At 36.9% G+C, this 14,669-nt stretch overlaps 1 protein-coding gene across 11 annotated transcripts in view; it reads right to left on the minus strand.

The window, feature by feature from the left end:
- Positions 1-1,475: 1,475 nt before the first annotated feature.
- pald1a (phosphatase domain containing paladin 1a) overlaps positions 1,476-14,669 on the minus strand; it is a 41,760-nt gene continuing 28,566 nt past the window's right edge. For all 11 annotated transcript variants that reach the window (XM_044102443.1, XM_044102439.1, XM_044102442.1 and 8 more), the window contains 2 exons: positions 8,171-8,326; positions 1,476-2,400 (listed from right to left, as the gene is read on the minus strand). In XM_044102443.1, the coding sequence (XP_043958378.1) occupies positions 2,251-2,400; positions 8,171-8,326 (306 nt within the window). In that variant the 3' untranslated portion in view covers positions 1,476-2,250. The remainder of the gene's footprint in view (positions 2,401-8,170; positions 8,327-14,669) is intronic.

Genomic DNA, 14,669 nt, shown 5'->3' on the forward strand with positions numbered 1-14,669 from the left:
AAGGGTTATCCAGTCCTCACACAACTAAATGAAGTGGTGGGTTTGCATTCTCAATATAAAGTTGAATTTATTGTCATTGCTGATTGGATTCTGCTTATTCCACCTGGTGTCTGCAGATAGGACCTTAAGACATAGACATGAAGAGTAGAGAGTCCGCCTTAGGAACCTCAAATGACACACTTAGGTTTGGCAGATCATGTGGGTTTCTTGGCATTTTCAGGCCATGATCTCAAGTATGTACTTGGAGAAGTTTGTAACAAAGTATGAGCCAGGCAGGATAGAAGTTAGCTCTTTAAAGTCCAAGCAACAGATTAAAAATGCAAGAAAGGGGCTTGTTTCTTCCAGGACAGGCGTCGGTCTCCGCCTCAATTTTTTCTGTATTTTTAGTCTCTTTCAGTAATGTAACATTTGTATGTACACTCATTGGGGTCAAAATGTGAAGCTATTGATTCTCTGCTTCAACCCCGACTTATGTGTCATGGAACTTGGATCACAACCAAAACAAAGAGATTCAGGATACAAGTGACTAAAATGAGCTTTTAGAGATAAGGCTACTTCTCTACTACGAAAGAAATCACGTTTGGACTCCAGGGCAGATCCTGAACCTCCTAAAGTAGGTCATATGTCCCTTCTGGCCAGAAACACCTTGGGATTCCCCAGACTACTGTCACTGGGGGGATTGTCTGAGTTTTCCTCTTGGGGGGACAGATGGATGAATTGTCTAATAGCCTCATGGCATCACCCCAAGTTTATTTAAACAATCTAAGAGTGCCTTTGGCAGGAAGACTAGAAAACTACTCTGAATTCTGATCTGTCACTTCCTAGATTATATTTGGCATCTGAATATCAGATCCATTCAGATCAACGCATCTCTAGTCTTCAGTAAAACATTGGTGCGATTGTTGGCCTGACAAAGAGAAACATGACTTACGTTTTCTAACCTTGTTACTAAAATAAACTACCCCAAATATTTCCAGAGCAGGTTATTTCCAGCCATAAATACAATAATTTGAGAGGTAGTCCTGCAGACAGAGTGACAATGTGAAGATGGGGCAACCTGATGAAAAGAGGATCTGCACATCTCCTGCTCACTTTTAAGCCGAGTCATTTCTATTTTAAACAAGCAGCTCGATTCCACAAACGCAGCTCTAAACATGGTGTCGATTTGTCTCCAGTCGCGTGAATGACACTTATGACAATTATTTGGTTTCAAAGGCATCCAAGTACATACTCATATTCAAATATTTAGGTCTATTTCCAAAAGCTAACAGTCGCATGTTGCAGGCACAATCCACGAAGCTGAGGCCAAACAACTCAAGGCTTCTGAAAACTGAAGGCAATTAAAACAGGGTCCTTGAAAAAAACGAGAGTTCAATTGGTTTAAGGAACCAAATTACATGAAAAAACTTACTTACTCTGCTGTGAACCATGCCAAGCTGTTATATTTACAGAACTATAAAAAAGAAGGCCTAAAGGAATGTCTCAAGAAAATTTAATTGAAAGACTGCTGTAAAAACGTCAACAACACCTCTCTAACGTTTGAAAGACATAAACACCTTCAAAGTCAATCTAACATAAAAATTCTTGACATGTCAGTACCTATATCTGGACACTTATAATATAATGGTGAGAAGAAGAAAAAAAAACCCCCAGAAAAACAATCCAGATACAATGAATGGACAGAATGTGGCAATTATAAAGGTGAAAAAAATAATAATGTGAAACGGTTAAAAACCATTTAATCTTAGATAAGCTCATGGATGCATTAAAACTTAAATAACTGCCATCATATGTACACCATGAATTAAAAAAAAACAAAAACTTTTTTTTTAATTCAAAAAAGGACAATGCTTGAAAAAAAAAAATCAAGTCACACAACAGCAAACAGTTGTGACATTGCAGCCATAATTGTTAGCTCACACAGTGGAATTTATTTCTCTCCTTCAAAACATTTTTTTCTTTTTTCCCCAAAGGAGATGCAAAAGTTCAGATGCAGAAATAGGACTAAAACAATCTGCAATAAGAAAAAAAAAAGTAATATTAGTTAACTATTGATTTAAAGAAGGCACCTAAAGGAGAAGATCATAAAATAAAAGAAAAGGCTAACGGGAGCTGTTAGGATGATCAACAATAAAACAACCGAAATAAGACCTGATGTCGTTCACGACACAGGGGTTAATTGTAAAGGCATAACAAGGTTATTGTAAGTGTCTCTCATTGTGAAAGCGGTGCATTCAGAGGAATCATCCTTCAGATGAATTCCCCTCGGAAAGGAAGTGCCTGAATGTCCTGCTGCTGCCAGCGGTAGCGCAGCCTGGCCAGCGTCTTCTCCCCTGGGTCTTCGAACTCTGAGAAACCCAGCTGGTTGAGGATGTCATAAATTCCAGCCCTGGCAGCCACCTACCACAAAAAAACAAAAAACAAAAATTAATGATAAAACGGGGGGGGGGGAGTCAGGAAATATTTCATTTATTTCCCTCTTTTAAAAATGAAAGGAAAATACTACTGCAGAACAAAAGCGTTTTATCCGCTGGTGTCTTACAAATGTAGCCGCAACACTGAAACAATAGGCGACTGTTGTCAGAAGTGACAAGATGAGGCAAGAAAAAAGTTCTGATTCTGTCTATGAGACCTATAAGCAGCAGGGGAAAACAGGTCAGAAATCTGTCTGCATGTCTGTTGTTGCTCCTGAGGTGTTCAATGAGAGACAAAGACACAAAGGTGGCAGTTTTTAACCTAGCAATTGATCAACAGTTAAAAAGAGGTAGAACGACAAAATCTTCCATGTCTAGCAAAACTAAAGCCGTATAGAATTCTGTTTGCAGTTTGCTACGAGCCAACTGAGTGGCACAGAAAACACACAGAAGATGATGCTCTTCATAAATTAGAAGTTTTAGCTTTCTGGCATACCTGTAAAGAATTTACAGGAGTGCCAGTAGAAAAAAATAACACTGAGAATTACCCTGAAAAACGCCAACCCAATGGTGAGACATGGTGGTGGCAGCATTATGCTGGGACTTTAAGCGGTTTGTTCATAGTCCAGACTGCATTCTAATTAACATATTGTAGCAAGACTTGAAATTATGTTCAGAGATACAGATGAGGGTACTTCTTACAATTTTGTTATTTAACCTGAAAAATGTAGATTAAATTTACTGTAAGATGTGAGTTTGTATCATTGCAATGAGGAGAGTTCACTGTTCATGTAGTCCACTAGTCACGCTGAGTCAAGGTTTCCTATGGATGTTTAACACCTTGCGATACATGGGAAGCACCAACCAGAAACATCTGGCAACATAAAGCCCAACAATCCCCACAAATCTGTCCAAGACCCAACAGTTCCAGACTTCTCTGGAACCATCTTTAAAGGTTGAAAGGTTCAGTAGAAGATATTCAACTTGCCATGTTTACCCTGCAGCAGAAGATTCAGCATTCAATAACTGAAATAGAAAAACAATATGCAGGGGCAAGTCAGATATTGTTACAAGTTTTACTTTGCATATTTTGCTGTTTCAGTATGGAGTCAGAATTGAATGAAGACATTCTGGAGATAAAATGGCCAAAACTCTGCCAAGTTAACTTCTCCATGTTCGTCTGTCCCTGCAAATTTTGGACAGGCAGGCAAAATACAGTACTGTGCCTTGTCTTTATATTTTGTTGCAAAGGAGGTCGAGTTAGTTGCAATCTTTTTGTTGCTCTCTTGAAGAAAAGTAAAAATAAAGGGTTTTACATACTGTTATTTTTTTTAATCTTTAAAGCAGCTGTTTATAAGTCATCCATTCAGCAGCATTCCTTGTCGTGACATCTATGCTTCCATGTGATGTACTCCTGGGAAGCCGACATGTGTGTTTAACAAGCTTTTTGATGACTTGGTGCAGCTGAACTATTAGTCAGTTGATGTGATTCCTTTGAGACGCTGCAGTTTAGCTGTTCACCAGGGCAACCTGACTCATCCCCACCAAATTCAGGCTGTCTAAATAATGGATCTGTGAAAAATCAGAAGATGGGGAGGTTTAATTTCTAAGGAAGAGGCCAGACAAAAGGAGAATGTTGGAGGGCCTCCAGTGAGCTGTGATTACATGCAATCTCTTGAGAATTAGTGCAGAGTGTATTGACATCCTCTGAAGGATTGCCAAGAAGAAAACCCAGTTTGGAAAAATGTGTTTTGTACATCTTTGGTGAAATGTAATCAGACAGGAAAGGTTTACTCCCTCTTGGAAAATACCTACGTTTGTCAGTTTAACCTGATATTTTACTGCAAAACTAACTGTGATGCCAACAGAGCAAATAAGGGCAGAATAAAACAATCACTTCCAAAACAAGCTAAAAAGCAATGACTTAGTAATCCAATAGTGTCCTCCAAAAGGATTCAGCCTTTCCATATTTTGACACATTGTACCCTACTGCCATCAATGTACTTCAATGGAATTAACTAATGGTTAAGGAGACAGACAATGCTCTGCTCAAATGAGAGGAAAATGAAACATGCAAAAAGTTGGGTGTGGCAGAAACCAAACACTGGACATCAACCTTACAAAGTAATATATGGCACCAGGCTTTGGGGTGTTTGGAGAAAGTTAATGGTAAAATTGAAGGAGCTAAATGTAGATGCTAATACCCAGAAACTATGGCTGCATCCCACTGAGTTACTTTTTACAGAAATGATTTGGGATGTTGTTTTTGATTGTTTTTATTTTGTCTGAGTTCTGTTTATTTTTAACCTACAAATATAATGGACATTTTGAAAGTTCACGTGGACGCTCTTGGTGATATTTTGGTTTATGAAACACTAAGGCTTGCGTGCATGTAGCCTAAAAAATGAAGCATATTGTGCCTGCTCATCGTAACATAACAAAAATCAAACAAATAGAAACTATTTGATCTGTGGTGGTAAATTACCTCAACCTCCAATGCTTTGTATTTGTAAAATGGTTTTGAAATCATTGGCTTGTGGTAATGATCTTGTTGCATTGACGGTAAGCAAAGCAGTTGGATTGAGGTCTTTCGTGCTGCAATGCAACAATCACTAACGCCAATACTTATGACGCCAGAGCTGTGATGGATTGATGGGAGGGGAGGCAGGGAGGCACCAGTCTTTCCCACACTCAGCGATCTCAAAGGCGGCACATACCAGGTCGGCGCAAAGGGACAGTGAAGTCTCTGTGGCACACATCAAAACAGCTGGAGTGACTGATAGGGCACCCTCACACAGGCATCTAAGGTATGCACTGTGCACAGGTCCCTCTATTGTGCTAAAGCCAACATTCTGGATTAGCAAACATGGATTTTAATATATATAACTTTCAAAAAAATTTTCTCTGATTCTACTTCAAGGACTGATGATGTATGGGCACTTTTAGCTTTTCCATGTCATTTCAAAAAGCAAGGTAAATGTCGAACTATTTATCCCCAACATATTAGGGGGATATGCATATGTACGTTCAATCTTTCAAGACTGATGTACATCTTGTTGCCGTTGCTGCTAATAACACAAAAGTAAAGTAAAGTAAAAGAAAAAGCTACATTCATTGGTTTCAGTGCATTTTTATATCTAATGTGACTGATTGTAATGTTTGGTTGTGTTTCTGCTATTAGATTCCTACCTCCCAGTGACATGTTCTGAGCAAAATAAAAATAGCCAAGTACACCACTAACCTAGTATCACCTGCCATGATTGGGAGCCTTGCACTCCTGCTTTTAGTGGGCACAGAAATCAAATTAGATCCCACATGTACAGCACAGCCAATGTAGAGCGAAGGACAGACTGTGCCAATTCAGACCTGAGAGGTTGTGTAACCACGGCTCCAAAAAACATGACCAGTGGTGGAGACGACCTGCGACCGCTGCCCTCAGCGCTGGCCATTTGTCATTACAGATCCAGCCACGGTCACTGATGATAGGCTAGTGATTGCGCCGCAGGGTTGGCTGGGTCAGAATAATTGGGTGGCTGCCAGAGTGCTGCAACTGGGCCACTAAAGGCATCAGAATGCAGATGTTGTTTGTCAGGATAGTGTTCAAGTACAATCCAAAATATATTTTGTATCATAAAGTTTCAGCATATGACTAAAGTTAACATAATTGCTTGATTGTGCCATACAATGACACTATGTGCCTGGACAACAGTGCTCCTTTGACAATTCTTAAAATTCTTGAAATAGCATTTATTAAAAGAATCTATCTTACAAATCTGTTGACTTGGTCAAATTTGGCTGCTATACTTTTTTATTTTTTATTTGGACAAAGGACTGCTCTACTATCCACACTTACACTTCTGCCCAGACGGCGTTGCTCAACCAATCAAAAACTGACAAACAGAACCATGGGAACTGCACCATGTTATATTTAGAGTAAAGTGGAGCTTAAAGTTAGCAAATTACCAAGATGGTTCCTCTCTGATACAGCAGAGTTTTGGAGGGAAAGTTTTATTCACAACATTTTATCAAATCAAAACTGTCAGATTTGGGTTCTTTTGCACATTCAAATGAGCTCTTCTGCAATTGAAGCTTCAATAGAAAAGATTGAAAGATCAAATTCATCAAACCTGTTTGGCTCAGGTGAACTTTAATTCATATTAAGCACATTAATGCCTGGAAAATCCTTTTTACAGCCAACACAAGTATAAAGTGGAGGTAGTAAAAGTAGAAACAAGTTATTTTGGAGAAAAATTGAAATAGGAAAGGATTTCTTGGTTTGCATTCAAGTTAAAACTTAGGGTCACTTTACGTACTTATAAAACAAAACATTATTGCAATAAATCCTTAATAGTGTTTATTTTTGTCATTTAGATCAGCTTGAAGCAACTCAAAAGGAAAGATGACTTTTAAGTGTAATCTCTGCATCCTCTCCTGTTAATACATGCACAATGAATGTTTAACTAGCGAAAACAGGTGAAGTCAGAAGTCATCAAAGTAAGTTCTGCAAGTTAATATTTTCTCCATTATTAAAAAAGAGACAGCTTGTCCATCTGTCATGATAATTATTCAGAAGAGTGTCTGGCCATCATAAGAATCATATTTAAATGACGCAACAGTTCTTCCGAACAACAAGCTTAGACCACTATATAAGTCATAAAAGGTTTTTAAATAGTTTCCATGGGTTTCAATCTGAGGTGATCAAAGTTTCCTTAGTGGCTTTCAACATTTACGTGACTTCCCATACTCTATGACAAAAGCGTCAAATATACATCAGATCTTTAGGCAGTTATTATGGAGTTATGTACATCTTTATCTTGTTCTTATTCTGAAACTGATCTCAGACTACTAAAATTGCAAACTCGTTTCAGATGGTCTTTCACCTCCTGATCACAAGTTTTGCAAAGATGTCCTGCAGACTGATGGTAGGCTCATTGGACACATATAGTGCTAACAAAATCAAAGGCCCACTGACAGAAAAATGTTTAATAACTGTGAGAGGAAATTATTTTATTCTGCACTATTACAATGTTTTATTCCCATTCAACAGCTGCGAATAATGAATGTTTTGGGGGTTTTTTTATCTCTTGTTAAAGCAGCAGTGCCCACACTCACACACAACTAAGAGCAGTATATTACTCCTGTCTTGAAAGGTTTTCAGATTCATGTTCTGAGGATGATTTTTGAAATTATTATAGTAACTGGCTTTCCCAGCAGCATTCTTTTCATGGCATAACTGGGCAATTACAGCCACCCTGCTGCACCACATATATTTGCTATTCATAACAGGAAGAAAATGCCATGAATGACTGTGCATATTTCTGTGGAAATTGTTTTCACAGCAGTCATTCCATTCTATTTTGGATTCTTGTTTTTTAATCCATCTTATAAAAAAAAGGAAAAAGAAAAAAAAGAGGAAGACTTCTGCGGGGCGATTTTAAAAAATTCCAGGGCTTCAGGGGCATGTTTCTACAGCCATTCTCACCATGAATAATAACAGAAGTGTTTCAGAAAAATAAAAACAAAAAACTTGGAGCACAAGGAAGAATTTCAACTATTTTTTATCATGTTGAACGTAATTTTGTCTGCTTGTAAAATTATTCCAAGCATAAAACATCTACTGATGTTGCAATATTGCAATATTTTAGCAAAAATCTTGAATAAAATAAAAGACAGCAATTATGCTCTCCTATTATACACTAGGACAATGTGTCTTTTTATCCACACAAATGAAAGTTTGCTGTAAGAGACTGATTTACCTGTTCCATCCAGACAGAGAAGGAGCGATGCCAGGAGTCCCTCTTCTCCAGATGCAGGTAGGTGTTAAAGAGGATGAGGTAAATGTAACGCTCCAGGAACTGCAGGCTAATGAGCAGCTGCTGCTTACACTCCTTTTCTGTCTTCTCAGGTTTGATCTAAAAACAAAAAACAGTGAAGCACTGTTTATATATATGTGGTTATACATACTTCTGTCAAAACCTCAAGGTGAACAATTTGTTTGAAGCTTTTTAGGCATTTAGTCTGGCTTCTGGAGGGCACTATCTTGAAAGTCTCTTTCTAAGAGTTTACTGTGAGCACAATCTACTGAAATTAGAGCCAAGAGCTCCTGTGAAAGACTTGTGTCGAGCAAAACATACTTGACCTACAAAATGTTTTGGATAAAACAAGAGGATGACCCACACTGGGTTTATCTAAGTAAACCACTTATCTTTTGCTAGTCTTATGGCAACATAGACACTTTCTTCCTTTAGTATTAATTATGTTTTCTTGTTAAAAGTATTTTAACAAGAAGATCAAACAAGGCCATGTCCCTTTCATTAGCTTTGCGGGTTTCAATTTATGTTTTTCCACAGTGTGTCAAGTAGCCACGTGTAGGTAATTTATTTGTCTATTTTGGAATAAAAGTGAACAGGACTCTCAAATGAATATTATGGACCAACAGGAAACCATGAATGGAAAAAACACAACATGTAAAACTCAGCATTTGTGTCTTACTGTTGAAACAACAGGCCAAACATTTGGAAGCAGGATGAAATTTGTAGTAAAAAAGAGTAGATTGCAGTTACAGTTTCACTGATATGCTTTTCCAACAAAGCAAACATCTAGCTCAAAATATAAGCTGTCTAGTAAAACAGACAGCAAACAGGGTAATCAGCAGAACAAACCACTGTTTATTATACTTCAGTGTTTTAAAATAAACATAGATACAAGGACACTCTTGGTATAAATGCTAATCAAAATTTTCACTTCATAACCCTATGATCAGAAGCGCAACAGTGCAATTATCCAAAGTACATGATGCTCCAATAATTCCCTTGATTGTTATTTAAAAGACAGGATAATAACACTTTTATGTGAATAGGCCAGGGCCTAGACAGGTGAGGGAAAAATCCTTCAAACTCAAGACTGAATAAGATCTACAATGTCTGAAAGTTTAAAACAAATATATGACCTAAAAATCTATTTCCTGAAACAAAATGCAACAATGAGTATTCTAAAGGCTTTCTGTTCGTAATTCTCCAAGGCTTCACTGAATTGCATACACGCCAATTTGATAAAAAGCAAGGTCAGCAACTGGGCTGCTCTTTGATTACAGGTTGTTAGAAGCTGAAGGCAAGTCTTCATTAGTTTGTTGAGTCAGTGACACGTTCTTTTTTTTCCTCCCCTTTTTTTTCATACTGATTGAAGCTTTGAGGAATCTGAGGCCTAGAGTTAACGGGTCCATCATCCCTCTTTGTGTTAGAACATAGATATTAAAAGGCCAGACGACTTACTAGCTTTGTTACTCAGTAGGGGGAAAAAAAGGCTGCACAGTGGAGCAGTTGTTAGCAATGCTGCTTGGCAGCAAACAAATCCTGGGTTCGAATCTCAGCCTGGGGAGGTTCAGCATGGAGTCAGCATATTTTCCCAGTACATGCTTATTATCATGCTTATCCCAGTATAACTTATTCACGATGGATTAATTGGTCTAAATTCCTCTGAGAAGTGAGCACTGTAAGCATAAACATCCATTTAAGATCATGCCACATCTGAATTGAATTTATGGCACAGGCAACAGGGCACCCACTTTCAGTTCAAAGTGATAGACATTATTTTGTTTTTCACCTGTTAAAATTTGTTTCTTTTTGACAATATAGTCAAATTCATGTTTTCTGACAGTATTTTTTTTTTTTTTTTTTTGCAGATTTCTTGATTCTGTAGGGTAGACATGAAATTATCCAGAAAATGCAGTTGATCACAGTTAATTCATCTTTTCACTAGGGAGGCCAATATATTTTCAAATGGATCTAGGGTGATTTGGATTGATTTTGTTTGTTTAATAAATAAAATCATAATCTAAAAACTATGTTTAGTATTTACTTTGGGTATTTTTGTCTTATCTTAACATTTGACTAATGATGTGAAACATTTAAATGGGAGAAGCAGTAATTGTGTCGTTAGATTACCAAGTGGTGACACTGTTAGTACCGGTTTGAATTAAAAAAAAGCACTAAGAACACACTAAGAAGAGTACCAATAGAATTTCTCAAGAACTAATAGTTTCACCTAATAGAGTCCATGTTCATTGAATATCATAGGAAGAAACTATTTTTGAGAGCATCCAGTTCAGTCCTCTAGCAGTGAATAGAATGAGTGCCACATATAAAGAAATTGGGTTGAGAACCCATTTTAAATGTCCACAGAACATCATAATACTATCATTCCAGAGTTAAATGACAGCAGAGGAAGTGGAAGTATGAAGAGTTTCCTTCCCATTCCCAGATTCCACAGCATGTGTTAGAGTGGAGTAGAAACTTCTCCCAGGCAAACAATGTGTGCTAAAGTTATTGATCTTTGATTAAAGAAAAAGAGGAAAAGAGATGTTACACTTAGGTAGTTATTCCACATTTCTCAAAGTTACAACTAAAAAGAAAATAGTGAGCACTGGTGAACCTGATTACCATGTGCACCTTGCACCCCTACTGTTTTTTGACATTTTTAATGTTTAGCCCTTTAAAAAAAAGCAAAGCAGTTAGGCAGTGCATTTATTTTTCCACTAACACCATACAAAACAAATGAAAGTGATTAGCTTGAAGAGATTACATAATTCACACCTCCAACAATCTGTTGAACTCTAAATCTGAAAGCGACCATCTGTCCGCCTACAAGAAGAGAGAGCCACATGTGAGGGTGAGTACTCTCCTGAGCATTTTTAGAAATTCCTTTAGAAAAGTATGTCAGGAAAGATGCTGTACATTTCTGAAGTACTGGGGCAGTCTTACACTAGGTGCAATGTACATAAACTCACTTTATATACAGAACATTATGATACATTTGAAAACCAAGAGGAGAGGGAGTTAGTTATTATCACTCCTGTAAATCTTTATCGGTAAAAAAAAAAAAAAAAAAAAAAAGAAACAAATTTCTCCTCATGTGCTAAACCACAGGAAAGGGTATAAAAGGTCAGTGTCCTCTCATCTCATCTGGCCTTAAGGAACAAAAGGAGCAGCCTCTGAGGTGTGATAATGAACATCCTGAGATCTCCCCAACCCTAGCTGAGAGAGAAGCCAGACCAATCACGTTCTATTTTAGAAAATTCAGGAATGCTTGCTGTCAAAGCAGACATACAATCAATTACAATGGGAAAGTGGTAAAATGAGAGGGTTAAGTGGAGTTGTTGTGAAAAGTCGGTACATTAACTGCATGATGCAACAAAAAGTGATTTGACTTTGTAAGACGATACAGAAATTTCCACAGAGGGTGTCGAGTATGCAGAGAAGAGTTACTTTTCTGGAAGCTGATTGAAATAACTTCCTCCAAATACCAGTGAATGTTGACATAAAACCTTGAGGCTTCTGAAAGAAAACTGGAGAACTTCTTTCAGTATAACTACAACCAAAAACTACATCAATGTTAATAAAAGAATGACTTTACTAGAGAAAGTGTTGGAATGGCCCATGCAGAGCTCAGATCTGAATCTGATTGAAAATATGGTGGTGCAGAGGATGTGGCCTTGCAATCTGACATTTAACCCTACCTTAAAAAGTAGAAATAGTCTCCATAAACTCCAAGCACTTTGTATCGATGGACATGCTGGGGTTTTTTTTGTTTTTTTTTTCCAAATCCATGGTTGACCATTTCAGAAAAATTGGTTAAAACTTGTAATTTCTTTCAGTGACAAAGCAAAAACATTTTGAAAGTCATGCTAGTCCATTTGATCAACCCAAACCACAGTTCAACCACATTTGGACATCGACAGACATCTTTATATTTTCACGTTTAATCCACAATTTTATCATGCTGTTGGATCCAGAAAAAACCTGCTCATAATAGCAATGAACAAAATCTGTGACAACAGAGTTCAGTGCATAGTGTAAATGAGTTTGACATTTATGCTCTGAGAAAAGAGCCTGAAACCACACATTTCCCAGAGTATCCTCTACATAACATCCCAGGGAATGTGAAGGTTTCACTTATCTGTGTAAATAAAATGCAGCAATTTATAAACTAAGAAAGCTCTGATTCTGCAAAGTGAACTTCTACAAAACCTACAGATTTTTCTCTCAGCGTTCTGTAAATACTACAGTAAGATGACAAGTTTAATGGTAAGTTGTACTTATTTCATTTAATTTTGATGCAATTTCTTTTAGTTTTTGTTTTCTCATCTAAAATGATTCTGCTGATATTTCCAACTTGAATGTGTCATTCCTACTTGACTACACAAGAGGCTGAGCGCTAAAATAAGAGGTGCGTATTATGGAGTTCCCTGTTTGTCTGACATATGGTGTCAATTACCAGCTGATGGGCTTGCAGAGGTAAAAAGGCCAACCTATATTGGCCCTTCCCACACAGCTTTGCACAAACACCTATTCATCGGATTCAACAAGAACAGCTACTACTCAAATCCTAAACCAAACTAAAGCTTGCTGAGGGAGGACAGGCAGCTATACATTGCTTCTCAAGAAAACGTACAGACATCTCACTATGCTTTTCATGTAATTTCATTAAGTGAATCTAATGCAAAAACTGTCAATAGTTTATTGCTTTATTTAGATTTTTATTTTTATTTACAAGAATACAGAATCCATATAGAAGTGTGAAAAATTATGTAATGTGAGTATTTTCCATGCCTGAATAAGAATGAGCAAATAGATATGGAAAACTATGTTCATTTCAATTCTTTATTGTAAACTGCATCCATTCATCCATCCCTTTATGTTTGGCATTTAGTTTCAGAACACAGTTTTAAAGTATAACTACATGGCTTTTAGGAAACTGTAGATTAGAACATCTCAGTTTCAATTTAAAGTATTAAAATATTTTGTTATTCAAAACACAAAATTTGTCATTTTTAATACATCCGTTTATTTAGGTCAGGTAGTAGAAATAATGTATTTTTTTACAACACTGTGAACAACAAACAGTAGTGGAAAAAATAAAAATTTTCTGTATTATCTTATTACTTAGTCATTATCTGAGCAGCATAATTTTGTGTTGTAGTGTATTCCCAGTCTTTAATACAAGGAGCAGCAGAATTTTGGTCATTTTGTCCCTATGATATTTTTTTAATCCAGCAAGTATTACTTTACACAGCAAAAAGTCACTGAAAATAATTTTATATTATAGCCTTTCTTTTGCAACATTCAAACTTTCATTTAGTTCTCAGATGTTAAGATCAACATCTGATCTTAGTTTATATTATATTTGTATACATATATTTTCTGAGAATAGATTTTTGCACATTAATTAATTTGTTTTTTTATTTACTTTAATTTTGACAGAACACAAACCACCAAATTTCACCCTCGGGGTTTGATGAAAAGCTAAGTTATTCATCATCTGGCCTTAATTTCAAAAACTGATCTTGATCTTTATGGATCAAGATGGTGCCCAAAACTCCTTTTTAAAGGCCCAGAGAAGCCATGAAGCAGCCGGTAAAAGAAAGAGGCGAAGATGCCTTTCTGCTAATGGTTTCTGCAGATTCCAGGCCTCTGTCTTTTTCCAGCCACACTGTGCTGATTAAATCATGACGTTAAAGCTGAGGTAGATTTTAGAGGCAAGCCATCTAAATCCAAACATTGTACATAAATTGCTCAATACAGGCAGTTCATCTAGGCACAACACTGAAGCCCTCTCACATAAGTTTCATTATCTGTGCCAGGAAACAGATCCAATATTCCTGTAATATTTAAGTAAACTATTAACAATAGGACAAAAGTCAATCATTAAAATGACCAAAGGTTTGGCAAATGAGAAAGAAATAACCCAACAAAAACTTGATACACTTTGAGTTCAAAAGACCAATTGAAAGCAGAAAACAAACGTGAATACATGGCATGTCTGATTACAAATGCCACAGAAGCAGACGGGGCAAATCAACTTTGCCTACACACAGACTGGAATATCTGCCCACATCAGCCTCAAATTATGGTACATTTTGTACAAACATATGGCTGGCAAAATAACTCCTGGAGACTCCATTTTCTAATCAATCATTCAGTAAACTATCACAAAACAAATTATTTGAGGAATGCAAACCCTACGCAGACAGAAAAATAGCATGAAAGGGAACTACAGCCAATTAGATAGTTAATATATCAATCTGAACCGCGACTCGCCTTCGTAACAAACCTTTTTTTCCTGTTTCTTAGCAACTGTATGGTTAGGTAAAACAATTTGACCCATTGGTATTTTTTATTAGACTAGGGTAAAGCTGGTTTTCTGTTAAGCAATTATGTTTTTGTATTTGTCTGTCATTATCAAGCAGAGTTCTCTTGT

Source organism: Gambusia affinis, linkage group LG20 (genome assembly GCF_019740435.1).
Source record: "Gambusia affinis linkage group LG20, SWU_Gaff_1.0, whole genome shotgun sequence".
Classification (NCBI taxonomy): Eukaryota; Metazoa; Chordata; class Actinopteri; order Cyprinodontiformes; family Poeciliidae; genus Gambusia; species Gambusia affinis.